This window comes from Brachionichthys hirsutus, chromosome 20, assembly GCF_040956055.1.
Source record: "Brachionichthys hirsutus isolate HB-005 chromosome 20, CSIRO-AGI_Bhir_v1, whole genome shotgun sequence".
NCBI classification, from domain to species: Eukaryota; Metazoa; Chordata; class Actinopteri; order Lophiiformes; family Brachionichthyidae; genus Brachionichthys; species Brachionichthys hirsutus.
The window spans coordinates 6,196,495-6,210,475 of NC_090916.1; the positions used below are offsets into that span (position 1 = coordinate 6,196,495).

At 42.3% G+C, this 13,981-nt stretch overlaps 1 protein-coding gene across 1 annotated transcript; it reads left to right on the top strand.

Annotated features, from left to right (window-relative positions):
- Positions 1-2,172: 2,172 nt before the first annotated feature.
- On the top strand, positions 2,173-13,721 carry LOC137909420 (adhesion G protein-coupled receptor F5-like). Its single transcript, XM_068753875.1, has 20 exons — positions 2,173-2,265; positions 4,294-4,345; positions 4,429-4,566; positions 4,661-4,825; positions 6,595-6,741; positions 6,844-7,011; positions 7,162-7,188; positions 7,331-7,416; positions 7,511-7,572; positions 8,157-8,278; positions 8,403-8,615; positions 8,818-9,018; positions 9,152-9,280; positions 9,386-9,567; positions 10,371-10,547; positions 10,627-12,036; positions 12,180-12,221; positions 12,569-12,619; positions 12,714-12,777; positions 13,051-13,721. The coding sequence occupies exons 1-20, from the start codon at positions 2,173-2,175 to the stop codon at positions 13,125-13,127; spliced, it is 3,606 nt and encodes a 1,201-aa protein (XP_068609976.1). The 3' UTR covers positions 13,128-13,721.
- The last annotated feature ends 260 nt before the right edge of the window (positions 13,722-13,981 follow it).

Below are 13,981 nucleotides of genomic sequence, written 5' to 3' on the forward strand. Positions count from 1 at the left end.
GCTTCAAGGAAATAACTGATTGAGTTTCCCCCTGTTTAAACAGGGGGAAGTGAATTCTCCTTATTTTCTTGTCCCCTCCTTTAATTGTTATCCTTCCGGATTTTATATTATTTCTGCTTCCTGCAGAGGCAGAGCGAGAGAGATAGAGAGAGAGACATTGTACTGAAATGCATTGAAGTAGCATGCTGGACCTGGGAGAGTCTGAGTCTGAAGAGACACATGACGTTGTAAAGTTTATGGTTTATGTAAAAATAAAGTCTGTTACCTGGATCCATCTTTGGATTGATCACTAAGAAGAACTGGTAAAATGATCAGGAAAGAAATCCATTGATGTAAGATGTACTCAGGCATGTGTCACATGCAAAACAAGGACAATGGGCGAACTGAGGTAGAGAAAAGGGATATAAATAGGAAAGCATCATGGAGCATTGATAGTAGGACTTGATTTTTGATCAGGTGCTACTTAGGATGTGCTACTCATCTCCCCAGAACCTAAACCAGCGGCTAGGTGAGGATGCAGCCCACTGTGATCTAGTGTAGTGATCTAGCCTTATCCTATCGGGGTTGTGAGATTAGTGACCATTTCCTTTGCTGGTTGGTTTGGGATTGGAGAGAGCGCATAATTTTTCAGAAAACCTATTTAGATATCATATGGAAGACAGACACGATTACCATAAGAATAGGCTCAGCGATTTGCCGCTTGTAAATGTTCACAAAACTCAACTTGCCCTCCAATAAATGACCAAGTTCACTCAACTTGACTTTTATCTACAAGCCATATCTAAACATAGAGAATAGAGAGTGACTTAACTCGCCAGACAGGTGTATGACTCAGACTAAATATTCCCGGAAGTTTAGCGACGGCTTTCATTGGAAATGAGTTACGTTTCCCTGGAGACGCACATTAAAAAGCAGACGCGAACTAAGATGACTGTTTTTCTGAAAGGAGAGCCTGTGGACACTAGAGGACAATAAGAGGTAAATAAATCAACATTTTAAAATGTATTATTTGGTCAGCTTTCAGTGAAAAGAGTTGCATGCTACATATTTCAGCGTCTGCACTGCCAGGCTTAGTCTTAAACCCACAAATCAGAGCATTTAAAGCTAACAACTTCTTGTCATGTTCAGCTAATCTGATTTAGATAATCAGATCCTAGTAATAGTAGATTTTAGTCTTAAAAAGTTGAACTGATTTTGAATATTTGCTCTCTGACCAGTGTGTTACATGAGTACACATGGACAGGTTCACAAAATGCAATCATTTGGTTGAATTGCATGAGTAACAACATAAAAATATATATATTATAAAATTATATATATAATTCATAATTTAAGTATTTGTATTTATGAAATTTAAAAACGGATCTGTCACAAAAATAGACAGGAATGTGGCGCATATCTTCTCAAAACTAAGTTGTTTCCAAAAATCATTCCCATTTATTGATCTCTTAAGGACAGCAGATTCATGATTCATCCTCTCACCGATATTTAACAGCATCCTGCAGCAAGAACACAAAAAAAGCCACATCTTTTGTTTAAAAATGTAATAATTTGTCTCCTATCCCGAAACCAGTCAGAAATATAGATTCAATACAGAAGTGTGGAAAAAAAGATGCACATGACTAACTGGATAAAATAGATCAACAAAGCTCAAGCCAAGAAGCTGTGGATTGTGTATTCATAAAGTATGACATGCTCTTCTACCAGAGCCTTCTATCCTGCCAATCGACTATTGTTTGACTGGTGGCGTTTGTCATTGAAACCGTGAAAATGCTCCACGATGTCATCAACTGGACTAGAAACTAAATCTACCACTTTAGAAGTAGGACTTAAAACGTGATTAAACTGCAGAAACTCGATATTTAAAAATTCCCCACTTTGGTTTAAAGTGAGTCTCCCGGCCCGTATCTCTGAAGCGCGTCAGATCCATTTTAGAATCAACTTTCACATGGAGCGTATTTCTGTATTAATACATTCAGAAATAAGGTTCTACATGTTGTAATTATGCCTTAAAATGCCTCAGTAAATTTATCCTTCCTGTTTACATTGTCCAGAATCTGCAGCTATAACTGCATTTCATCTTTTTACGGCAGTTGATTAGTTTGGGAGGAATGAACATGAAGGGTTTTGATTCAAACGAGCAACTGTTGTTATATTCTCTCTCCAGCTGGGATGGGATTACCGAAGGCATTAGGAGCCACGGTTGTTATTCTGGTTATACTCTACCATATGAAGAACAGCCCACCCCAACCAGTGTTCACTCAGGTAAGAGCAAAACCGCATTCAGATCACAATCCAACAACACAGCGAAAGGTGAATCCCTAAATAGAAGCCAGTTTATCACAGCCAGTTACGTGCAGATTCACACGACAGGAGAACTAGGTAAAAGTTCACCCATCGAAATGTACTCGTTCACATAATTAAATCTCTCCCAAGGCTGTGATGTTTGGAGGGTTAGCAGAGGAGCTGTAGTGAAGTTTTTGGTAGACACTATGCTTTTTTTAAAATTCAGAATCAGAAGTGGTTTATTGCCATTGTCAATGAGGGTTCACAGACTAGGAATTTGTGCAACATGTAACAGTAATGACTAAGTAAAAATAACACACAAGTACAGAACACATCACAAAAACAGCAGCATCAGGAGTGGATACACAGATGTGTATTAGCAGCAGTAAAACTAGTAGAATCACACAGTGCAAACAGAGCAGCGCAAGTTACCGGTAGTAAAAAGTTCATGAGTCCGGGACAGAATAATGAAGTGTTCATGAGTTTTTTTTAAAATATTTTCCCCTCGACAATGTTGCATAATAGTCAGACAACTTGAAACAGATGTGATTAAAAATGTAAATGGTCAAAAATATGTCAAAAAAATAATAATATTATTTGTATTATGCAGTCTGTGGAAAAAAGACACAATCTTATACTGCAGTGACAGAATATTTATTTAGCTGTAACTCTTGATCCAACAGCAGTTCTGAAACAAATTCTAATGAGAGCTTCAATTAAAAAAGTACAGAACCCAAATGCAGATAAAATGAGGGAAAGACAAACAAAAATGACTTGTCGTCGTGCGTTGCAAAAGCAATAGCCCCTTACTCCGAGATAGGCTCTCAGGCCTAACAAAATCCAAAACAAGTGACCAAACACTAAATCCACAGTTCAAACGGGACATAAACAAAGAAACCCCCCCAAAAATCTAGAAAAGCACTCAGAGAGCACAGACCTCCACCGAGCACCTCAGTCTCACTATATTGTGATTTACACCAAAAATAATGGACCCAAAGATAGAACGGAAGCGCCTGAAAACACCGATGAGACAGAGAGCATGTTCTGGCAGAGAACTGTCACAGAGAGGCAGGAGCCGATCAGGTGAGATGTGTAACAGGTGCGTCTCGTTCAGCTCCGCAGCTGTGCAGGGGCAGAAATCAACCTGCACCAAAAGTCACCATAGCAACCCTCACAAATGGGGCTTTAATGTTAAAATGTAATATTTTCTCCTGACCTTATTCTGGTTCAGATCCTGAAGACATTTTGCATTATAGTTCGCTTCGGACCACTTTAAGACTGTGATTTTTGGATCGTGAATTGAATGAATATTTTACAAGATATGATTTTTTTAAAAGCCTCTATTATAAGTAAATGGGAAAATCTGGATTTTTGTGTATCCAGACGGGCATCAGGATCACTCTGAAAATGTTATGGGATCGAAGTTAGACCGAGACCCATCTTGAGATTTTTTTCAATCAAGATCCATCCAGCAGTTTCTCCGTAGTCCTGCAAACCAACAGACAGAGAAACGGGCTAACGCCTTCAAAACCATTCCCATGCTAAAGGTGTGTTACCAAGGAGGTTGCATACCTTTGTTACAGACTTGGCGGCGGTAACAACAAAAATTACCGTCCAAGCATGAACCCGCCTCAACATCCAAAATCCAGCGAACATATTTCAGATGGTGATGAACGTATTAAATCATGAGAGAGTCATTCCCTTTCAGTTTGAACAGGCAGGAGTAGCTCCAATGTAAAAGCAACAATATTCTCATTTGGATTCACAGTGAAGTGGTCATGAAATTCAGAAACTCCAAATAGGCGAGTTTCTATGGAGGAAATGTGAATCCAGATCTGGATCTGGATCAGGCGACAGGAGTCAGACATGTTAACTGTCTCTCGTGTTCTTGAAAAATGTTGCGTTCAAATCGGCATTCAACAAAAACATGGGCAGTGGTTCTAAAATGCTTCAGCCTGCATAGCGAGACGTTAGAACATAAACAACATGGAATCTTGTTTTCTTCAGGGAACGATGGTTGAAGAGTCACTGAGCATTCATGACAGGGTAAAAAGAGCAGGTGAGTCACGCCAGCACCGCATCAGCAGAGTGCTTCACGCTGCCGAGTGTCCTTGTCATGGTGTCTGTCTCGTGTCTTCGCAGTCCCAGCAAATACCTCTTTCGAAATTCAAGTTTATATAAATACTACTGACCTCGAGAATCTCCAAAGACTTTTGGAAACCTTCAGTTTTCCTATATTCAACGACACTTTTGAAATCTCCAGCATAAACCTCACGACAGGTAATAAACAACATGCTTTTCATGCCGTCTTGCTGAGCTGACTTTAACTGTCCCAAATGACACGGGTCTAATGTGCTGCCGTCTCTTCACATAGTATGTCTACCACACATGAATGGATTCCAGTGCAGATGTGAGCAGAACTTTGTGTGGTCAAATGAAACCTGCGTGACCTACGGAGCCTGTGATGACATCATCGGCGACACCTGTGGATGCATTAATGACCTTCCAGCTTCCCATATCATCTGCCAGCCAAACCCAAGTAGGACCGGTTCATACCAGTTCACTCACACGCTGACATGTGGCCACCGGCGTGTATCTGGTGGATTATAATGCTTGAACTTGTTTGTACCAGTTGATTATGGTAAATGTCATGCTTCTATCTGCGTTATGTGACGTTCCAGTTACGTTCTGAGTCACTGCTGAGGTTCCATCTCACATCTTGAAAGTGTTCGGGCTCGGGTTCCATGCACTGTTTAAACTCGAGCACAAAGCGCATGTGAAGATGTAAATGTGAATGTTGCTCTTTGTCGACGGCCCCCCAACCCTTTCGGTGCCAAGGAGCGGTTCATTCCAGGGAATTGTTTCCGCGAACAGAGAAAAAGAGGAATGTAAATGTTCTACCTTGCTAACTGCAGCCTATAAAGTTTATTGCAAATACTCTTTGGCAGCAGGGAGGATCAGTTCTTCTCCAACAGGAAAGGCTTTCTTAGTCTTAGACGCACTAAGAGCGTGTCCGTGCACTCTCATTTGTCGATGTGGTGTCCCTTAGTAATTGCTTCTGTCCCTTCTTGCACACAAGAAAAGACTCCCAAGGGCGTGCCTTTTAATTCGGGGTTCTTGGTTCGTTTGTTAGCTTGTCGCTACATATAATGCAGAGCGGACTTGGTGCACGAGTCACCTGCAGATAAACCTTGTATTTTAAGTCTGACTCCTGGTCTTGTCTGTTAAAAGAAACCTTCTTTTCTTGGAGGTCGTCGGCTCCTCCTCTGACTCCACAGTTGGCCTTTTGCAAATAGGAAAAGGTCTGCCAACTCATTTTCGATAGTTTGTGGGCTTATTTTATTGAGTAATAATTTTTGGTGCCGAGCTTCACATGCTGCGTCAGAGGAAATCCGGTCATTTTTCAAAATAAAACATCTCTCAGAATCTAATAATCGATACAACGGAAATTGTTTATTCTGACTGTGCGGTGCATTAACAAATGCCTCACAGACTGGTACCGGCCCACGGCCTGGTGTTTGGAGACCACTGCTGATGGTGATGATGGCCTCTATGGATAGTCTCCTGCTTGCTCCGCTGCCCAGATAGAGATTGATACGGTCCTTGACATTCCCAGTGTGCCATTAAGTTTCTTTTAACCAATTCAGGGAAAATTCGACATCATCTCGTACGCCTTAAAAGCAACCGACTTAATTTTCACACAGGTAAAACATTTTACGTTTGTCTCGTGTCTTCGCAGTCCCAGCAAATACCTCTCTCGAAATTCAAGTTTATTTAAATACTACTGACCTCGAGAATCTCCGAAGACTTTTGGAAACCTTCAGTTTTCCTATATTCAACGACACTTTTGAAATCTCCAGCATAAACCTCACGACAGGTAATAAGCAACATGCTTTTCATGCCGTCTTGCTGAGCTGACTTTAACTGTCCCAAATGACACGGGTCTAATGTGCTGCCGTCTCTTCACATAGTATGTCTACCACACATGAATGGATTCCAGTGCAGATGTGAGCAGAACTTTGTGTGGTCAAATGAAACCTGCGTGACCTACGGAGCCTGTGATGACATCATCGGCGACACCTGTGGATGCATTAATGACCTTCCAGCTTCCCATATCATCTGCCAGCCAAACCCAAGTAGGACCGGTTCATACCAGTTCACTCACACGCTGACATGTGGCCACCGGCGTGTATCTGGTGGATTATAATGTTATTGTATATCCTCGACGTGGCAACCAAAAAAAAACGATACAGACAAATGATATGCTAATAATAATAAATAATAATATGCTTCCTCCTTCCTCCGCAGCCCAGATAGAGATCGATCTGGTCTTTGAGATTCCCAACGCACCATCAAATTTCTTTGTGCAACTCCGGGAAAATTTGGCAGGTTTCCCTCTCCCCTTTGAAATCATCCCATACTCCTTAAAAGTAACAGACTTAATTTTCACCACAGGTAAAAACAAAATAAAAAAATAAAAATGTGATTATTTATTTTCTTGTGTGACGGTTTAAACAAATCGTGAATGCTGAAAGAGTTTTGACATTTCTATGAAAGGTTGCTCATCCATCCGTGATGGAGGAACGCAGTGTCAATGTGAAACTGGGTTTTTGTGGTCATGTGAAAACTGTGACGCCTTCGGGCCATGTGGAGGCAGGACTGAAGAACAATGCGACTGCATAAATGGACTTCCTTCCTTTGAAGACTTCTGCGAACCAACCCCAAGTGAGCGTTGCTGTTCTGTAACCGTTTTAACACAAATGCTGTTGACTGAAAGGCAAAACATTTGGTTGTGGTTACTTATCTGTCTTAGCTAATGTTAAAGATGACATATTAAGACTGTGGTGTAATTTCTTCTTCAATGTGGCTCCACAGGTGACATTCAATGCCCGACAGTTGCAGGTATGTGTCAAATTTTGCATTGATAATGTTGAACACGTTTGTTTTTTTCTCCTTTTACTGATGCAAAGTCTCTTTAGAAACCCGAGGGACAGGTTTGTCTTGTTGAAAGTGCTCCTTGTGATAAGGCTTCTCTCTGTTGTAGCGAACGTAACGTTCATCCTCGACCTGCAGTTTGACGAAAGCTACAATAATGAAGGCAATAACGTTTACATAACCACAAATACTGTTGTAAGTCTGCATGTGTCGTTCTTTACAATGTCGATGCTTTAACTTGATGTAAATGGAGAATCCAGATCAAGTAGAATCTCACTTCTTCAAACAGATTCAGGAGCAAACCGAGATACACATCTCGTCTCGAATAAGTGCTGAGATACTCGCCTTCACGTAAGTCACAAAGTTCCATTCGGATATTTGAAGGGGAATTTGTCCACGGCTTTAGTTCGGGCACAACTAAAATATCTGATGTTATTCACAGAAAGTCCTGCAGAGACTTATTTGCCCCCCTTCTGATAAATCCTATTAACCTCATGGATATTGTATTTCATTACTAGGCATAAATATGAACGTGCTGAATTGACCTTTCCGTAAAACACACCCCCACATGACTTAGTAAGACCAAGAACCCAAGAACGACGTTGATCTCCCTTAGAGTTTAATCAAGGATCAACTTGATTAAACTCTAAGGGAGTAACAACTGTATCTAACATCAATTGTTAGTTGCAGCGCTGCGTAGTTTCACATTGCAAGACCAGCTCTGAACTCATTTAACAGGGAGACTATTTATTATAGCAGAACTTCCCTCGTTAAAAAAAAAAAGAGGCCGTAAATGTCTCGCAGTGCAGGACTGGGCAATCAGCTGGTTTGTTATACTCCTTTGTCACATTCAAATACATTCCTCATGTGATGGTTCTAAGTAGACTACACTCTACGCAGTTGTAATTTTAATTGGATTCAAATATGCTTTGCAGGAACGGAAGCACTGTCGTCCTCTATAACGTGAGAGCAACCACTTTTTTAGAAAATGAACTTGGCAACGCACAAAATGGAATATTAGCTCAGATGTCAACTCTTTTCCGTGTTGTAATTGATGGTAGGCCACATGTACTCATTTCTGAAATATTTTCAGAGCCAAATATTTTGGTCTTTTTTTTAATTATTATTTTTTAATAGCTGATTGCTTAATAATTGATTTATTTGCATCTCTGTTTGCACAGCTGGACCAACGCTACAGTTTAATCCACCTGAAGTGATTGTGGGTGAAGCCTTGACTGTGGCATGCGGCCCCCCACCAGAGATTTTTGATACTGACTGGACGGTAGAGTGGAGACTTAATAACGAGCTGGTCGTAGAAGACGACCGTCACAGCTTTTCACAATCGAGTGAAATGGCGTTTTTAACTTTGTCATCCTTTTTTGGTTTTGACAATGGTAAGGGGGAGAGTGTACAATAGAGAAGAAACAATTTGTTATTTCTGTCTCACATTTGAGAATCAAATGCAGCAGATTCCTTCTCCAGTGTTTCAAAAAAAAGTCCCACCAACTAAATACAAACAAGTCCAACAGCAATTTCCGTAATTATATTATGATTATACTATGTTTCAACGTAAACGTTGATCACCTTTAATTTCAGGATTGTATGAATGCAGGCTGATAGACGGCAACCTGACCCACCTACAGACGTCTGGGGTTGAAGTCGTCGCCAGGGAGACTCCCGTGATCACCGTCTCACCAGTCAGGATCAGGGTTAATTGTGAGGATCCACAGGACGTGCAGCTGACTTGTTCAGTCAACGGAGACTTTCAGGTGGAGTTCGTAGGAATACCTGAGGCAGGTAAACCTGAAACTGAAGAGCAGCAAAGAATCAGTGACTAGGAAAAGTTTAATGGCACCTGTATGCATATTTTTTCAGTAACTCTATGTTGATTTTCTGTAACCAGGTTAGCTTTTATCTTGTATCTTTTAAGGCACTGGTCAGAATATCAGACATGCATTTACAATCACCAATTGTGACAGCACAGAAGAAATATTTATTTGCCAAGTGATGGATCGCCCACGATTTTCCAGAGTTATTACCTTGGCGTTATCTGACGAGGGTAAGTCCTGATCCGATTATAAAAGCACGTGATACAAGTCGGATCGAGAATTCTTATCCTGCAAGTAATTTCATAATCCAGTAAAAAGGTTTTTCTTCCGTCCAGATTTTGTGTGCGTGGATGATCCTGTTTTTGGAGACGGGAATATCGATGACAGGGCTGCAGGTCCCTGCGAGCCGGACAGTGTGGGACAAATAACAGCAGTGTGTAGAGCAGATGGCGAATGGGAACCTGAACTGGACCTCTGTGTGCTGGGGGTGATTCAGGAACTGCTTATCCTGTCTGAGGTGACCTTGTTCTCCTTTTCGGACTCAAAGGGATTAATTGTGGTGGACTCAGTCGCGTTCAGTGACACGTAGATTTTTCATTTCCAACCTCACAAGCCGATTCACACCTCCGGTCAATCTAGAGTCATCAGCTCACGTCTGACGTTTTTGGTCGGGGAGGGAGGTGGGAGGAAGCTGGAGTAGCGACTACGCAGCCTATAAAACATTCCATTCTGCAGTGACAGAAACACCCGAGTAAGAGATGGCTTTTATTAGGGGTGGGTGACTTCAAAGAATCGGTGCTGACAATGGGTGAGTGAGTCGTGCTAAAACGAGAACTGGATACAATACAATACTTTATTAATCCGTCCCTTGGAGGGCAATTTGGTTTACAGCAGTTTGAACTGCTGCTGGTCGCAGCGTGCGCATGCGCCCGGGCAATGCGGGTGAAGTGTCTTGCCTAAGGACACAACGACAGTGTACACATGCGCCTGAGCCGGGGATCGAACCGCCAAACATCTCTCGGTCGTAGGACGACCCTCTCAACCACTGCGGCACTGTCGCCCCACAACTTTAAAGAACACAACTTTAAGCCAGAAGTTTCCTGTATTTATTCTCTGTTAATTGAGTTCCTCAATGTCACGTCGGGCCTGTGTCTGGGAATAAGACGAGAACAGTAAAAGAGTACCTGATAATACCATGTCCAGCTTAAAATGGCTCATCCTTTCAGTACCCAACCAGCAACCAGCTACAACCCACAGATAAGACCAAGTAAAGTACCCCCCCCCCCCCCCGCCCCCCCTATTTTCTTTTATGTCTTACAGAACTTGAATCGCATCACGCTGCCGATATTACTGCGCGAACTCAGCGAAGTCACTTTGAACGTCACCGACGACTTGGCCGATTCGCCTGCGACCATCACTGCCATTGTCCAAATACTAACCACCGCAGCCAACACGTCATCCATATCTTTCATCACAATATCTCAGGATTCCATCACGGTGCGTCAGTTGCTCAGATGAGCGTGTCTGCAACGACGCGCACTATATTTCTCTAACATCCTCTTTCCTTTCAATTTAGAACATTCTCGTTACAACAGGAGTGCTTAGCAGCGATGGCATGAGGGAATCGTGGGATTTCCTTAACTTCAATGACACCAGAAACTTCCTTTTTAGACTCAATAACACCGGAAATGTCTCGACAACAAGAATTGCCATACGAAACACCGAAAGTGTCAGCTCAAGATTATTGCTGTCCCTCGAGGTGTTCGCGAGCAGACTTCCCAGTGACTCCTTTGACGTCAGCACCAGCCTGATCCTCTTGAACAAAACCACATTCACGAACACTTTCAATGGAGACTTTAATTCCTCGGTGGAGATAGACATACCAGAGTCCGACTGTGGAGAAGAGTCGCTCACCGTGATCACCTTCGCGTCGATGGATAACGTTATACCCCCCAGAATCGAAGACAATGCCTCCTCGTTTCTCATCAATGGGAGAGTCGTCATCGTTCAGTCCAGTGGAAACATCAGCAACATTTCGTTCGCTTTTGACGTGTTAAACGACACGCTGCGGAGGCCTCGGTGCGTTTTCTGGAACTTCAGCCTCCTTGACGAGCTGGGGGGGTGGGACAGCGAGGGGTGTGAGGTGGTAATCAATGTGAACCAAACCGTCACCTGCAACTGCAACCACCTGACTCCATTCTCCATCCTGATGTCCCCGTTCGGGGTCAATATCCCCGGCTTGGACATCGTGACCTATATCGGAGTTGGCATCTCCATGGCTTCGTTGGTCATTTGCCTCATTATCGAAGGCTACGTGTGGAGAAAGATAAGGAAGAACAACACATCGTACTTGCGTCATGTTTCCATTATCAACATCGCTTTATCTCTCCTGATCGCCAACATCTGGTTCATTGTGGGGGCGGCCATTTCTGATCCAGAGAGCCAAGAATTGGCATCATGCTCCGCAGCAACGTTTTTTATCCATTTTTTTTACCTAGCCCTTTTCTTCTGGATGTTAGCCTCGGCTCTGCTGTTGCTTTACCGCACAGTCAGCGTTTTTGAAGGGGGTTTGTCAAAACGGGCTATGCTGGCTATTGGATTCGTCATCGGCTACGGATCACCGGTCATCATCGCGACCATAACGGTAGCTGTGACGGCGCCTAATGAAGAATACACCAGAAGAAATGGGATCTGCTGGCTCAACTACAATGAGTCTAAAGCCCTGCTGGCGTTTGTGGTCCCCGTGCTGACAATAATTGGAATAAACCTTATAATCCTGCTGGTGGTGATTTATAAGATGCTGAGGAGAAGGGCAGTAGTGAGCGCTGCACAATTATCTGAGAAAAACGTTCTAGTGGTCATCATTCGGACTTTGCTCATCCTCACACCTTTTTTTGGCTTCACTTGGGGTCTGGGAGTTGGAATAGTGGTGAGCCCAGCAAATATTGGAATTAATATTGCATTTGCAGTCTTCAACTCACTGCAGGTACAAATACAGATTCACACAACTATTCTAATGTTGGTTTTATAGCTGTATACATCTGGCACCTGAACTTACAAGACAATAGAGTTTGCTTTTTGCACTCGTAGCCCTCTGAGCTGATGCTACTTGGTGTCTCCTCTTCAAAGGGTTTCTTCATTTTGGTGTTTGGAACGCTGTTAGACAAAAAGGTCCGTATGTCTCCATGTTGTTTCTCTGTTTTAGTTGCAGCTCTAAAGGTAAAATCCGCTCCAAAGTGTAAACAACTGATAACTTTGGATTGGTTGATGCAGGTACAAGAGATAAAAAATCCATTCTGCAGGAAACTGCATTTTTTATTCGTGCTGCTTTTAAAAATATAAACAGTAAAACCACTGATCTCAAAATAAATTAAAAGGTGTAGCAGTTTGCTGTTTTCACTATTTCACCATTACATCAGTAATGCTGCCGTGAACATGCATTTTTGGTCGTGATAAATTTAATATTACATACAATTTTACATTTCAAGTCTTTGGTGACACACGTTTTCACTTTTCAGGTGCGGTCAGAACTATCAATATCATCACTGTTGTCCAAAACTGGGGCAAGGGTAAGGACATTTTTCTGAATCTTGACCTTTTTTTTTGTCACTGGGTTCAAATAATATTCCATTCATGTTTTTCTTTAATGTCTACCTTTTCTAGACCACCAGCACTACGGGCTCATCCACTGGATTGGGCTTTTTGCGGAACTGGAGAAGAGGAAGAGGTAAATTACAATTTGGAAAAGAAAGAAGGAATAGATTTGTTAAATGGCACTCGGCATGTAGACCTGAAAGCACCACTGCGCCACCTACTTTAGCGGATGTGCAATTACACCTTGCTCAGCAGCAAAAAGGAAACGGTAGTTTCACCATGCATGTTCTACTTTAGTTCAAGTGCTGATATGTCAAATTACAATCTCACGACGCCTGACATGGCTGCAGATTCCCAAACTGTTGTCATATTTCTACTCACTTTGTTCTGACGCTGCTTTTTTCAGATGGTTACAACACATCATCCGGAGTTTCACCTGTGTCTCAGTCCAACACTGAGCAGCAGCCAAGCACAGACACCTGAAGTTGTTTTTTTTTAATTTCTTTAGCCATATTTCATTTTAAGTTTTATTATTTCTAAAGAGCAGTTCACAATAATGTATATTAAATGGTCTCAACCTTTTCCAGGGTCGTGACGAGTTGGACCCAATTCTGTACAACATGATGTAAAAATACTTAGTAATATATTGTATGAAAGTGAGTAATCTTGCTCTGTGTGTGTGTGTGTGTGTGTGTGTGTGTTAGAGATTACACCTGTTTCTTTAAATTTACTGGAAAAAAAAGTTTTCTTTGAACATTTAAAAGTAGAAGAAGAATTCCTTTATTTATCCCTTGTGGGGAAATTATAAACTCGTTATACAAGCACGTGCAGGAGCGAGACGATGGTGGCGTGAAAGGACAAGCCAAGTATCGGCGCCCAGGGAACGACTTCTGGGGGATTTTGTGCCTTGCTCAGGGGCACCGTGGCAGCGCTCAGGAGGCAAGCTGGCACCTCTCCAACTGTCGGTCCACGAACCGGCCACAAGCTCATCTTGGGTTGGGTTTCGAACCGGGCTCCATCCAGTCTCCGAGCCGAGGCCTTACGGATACTTTACGATCATTCTGAGAAATAAAACTTCCGGAGAGGAAATGCAAAACGCCTCTTGTCTTGGTTTACTTTGCCAATCAAATCAGCTAGACGAGGCCCGGCCTTCTCACACACATCAGTGAACTTGTTTACCCGGAGGGTGTCATCACAATGACAAGTTGACTTGGACAGGACTATCAGTCAAATAGAAACACAAACAGGAAATTTAATTACCCCCAAAGGTTTTTAATAATGCAAAAGAAGAGAATTCTCCTTTCTTGTTGGGCCGTTGACTCTGATATTTGGTTTTC

What these genes read in the sequence shown, in the direction of transcription:
- LOC137909420 (XM_068753875.1), top strand. Translation starts at nt 2,173, where the DNA reads ATGGGATTACCGAAGGCATTAGGAGCCACGGTTGTTATTCTGGTTATA. An exon ending in TGACAGGGTAAAAAGAGCAG is followed by an intron (nt 4,346 to 4,428) that starts GTGAGTCACGCC and finishes GTGTCTTCGCAG; the next exon opens with TCCCAGCAAATACCTCTTTC. An exon ending in CAGCATAAACCTCACGACAG is followed by an intron (nt 4,567 to 4,660) that starts GTAATAAACAAC and finishes CTCTTCACATAG; the next exon opens with TATGTCTACCACACATGAAT.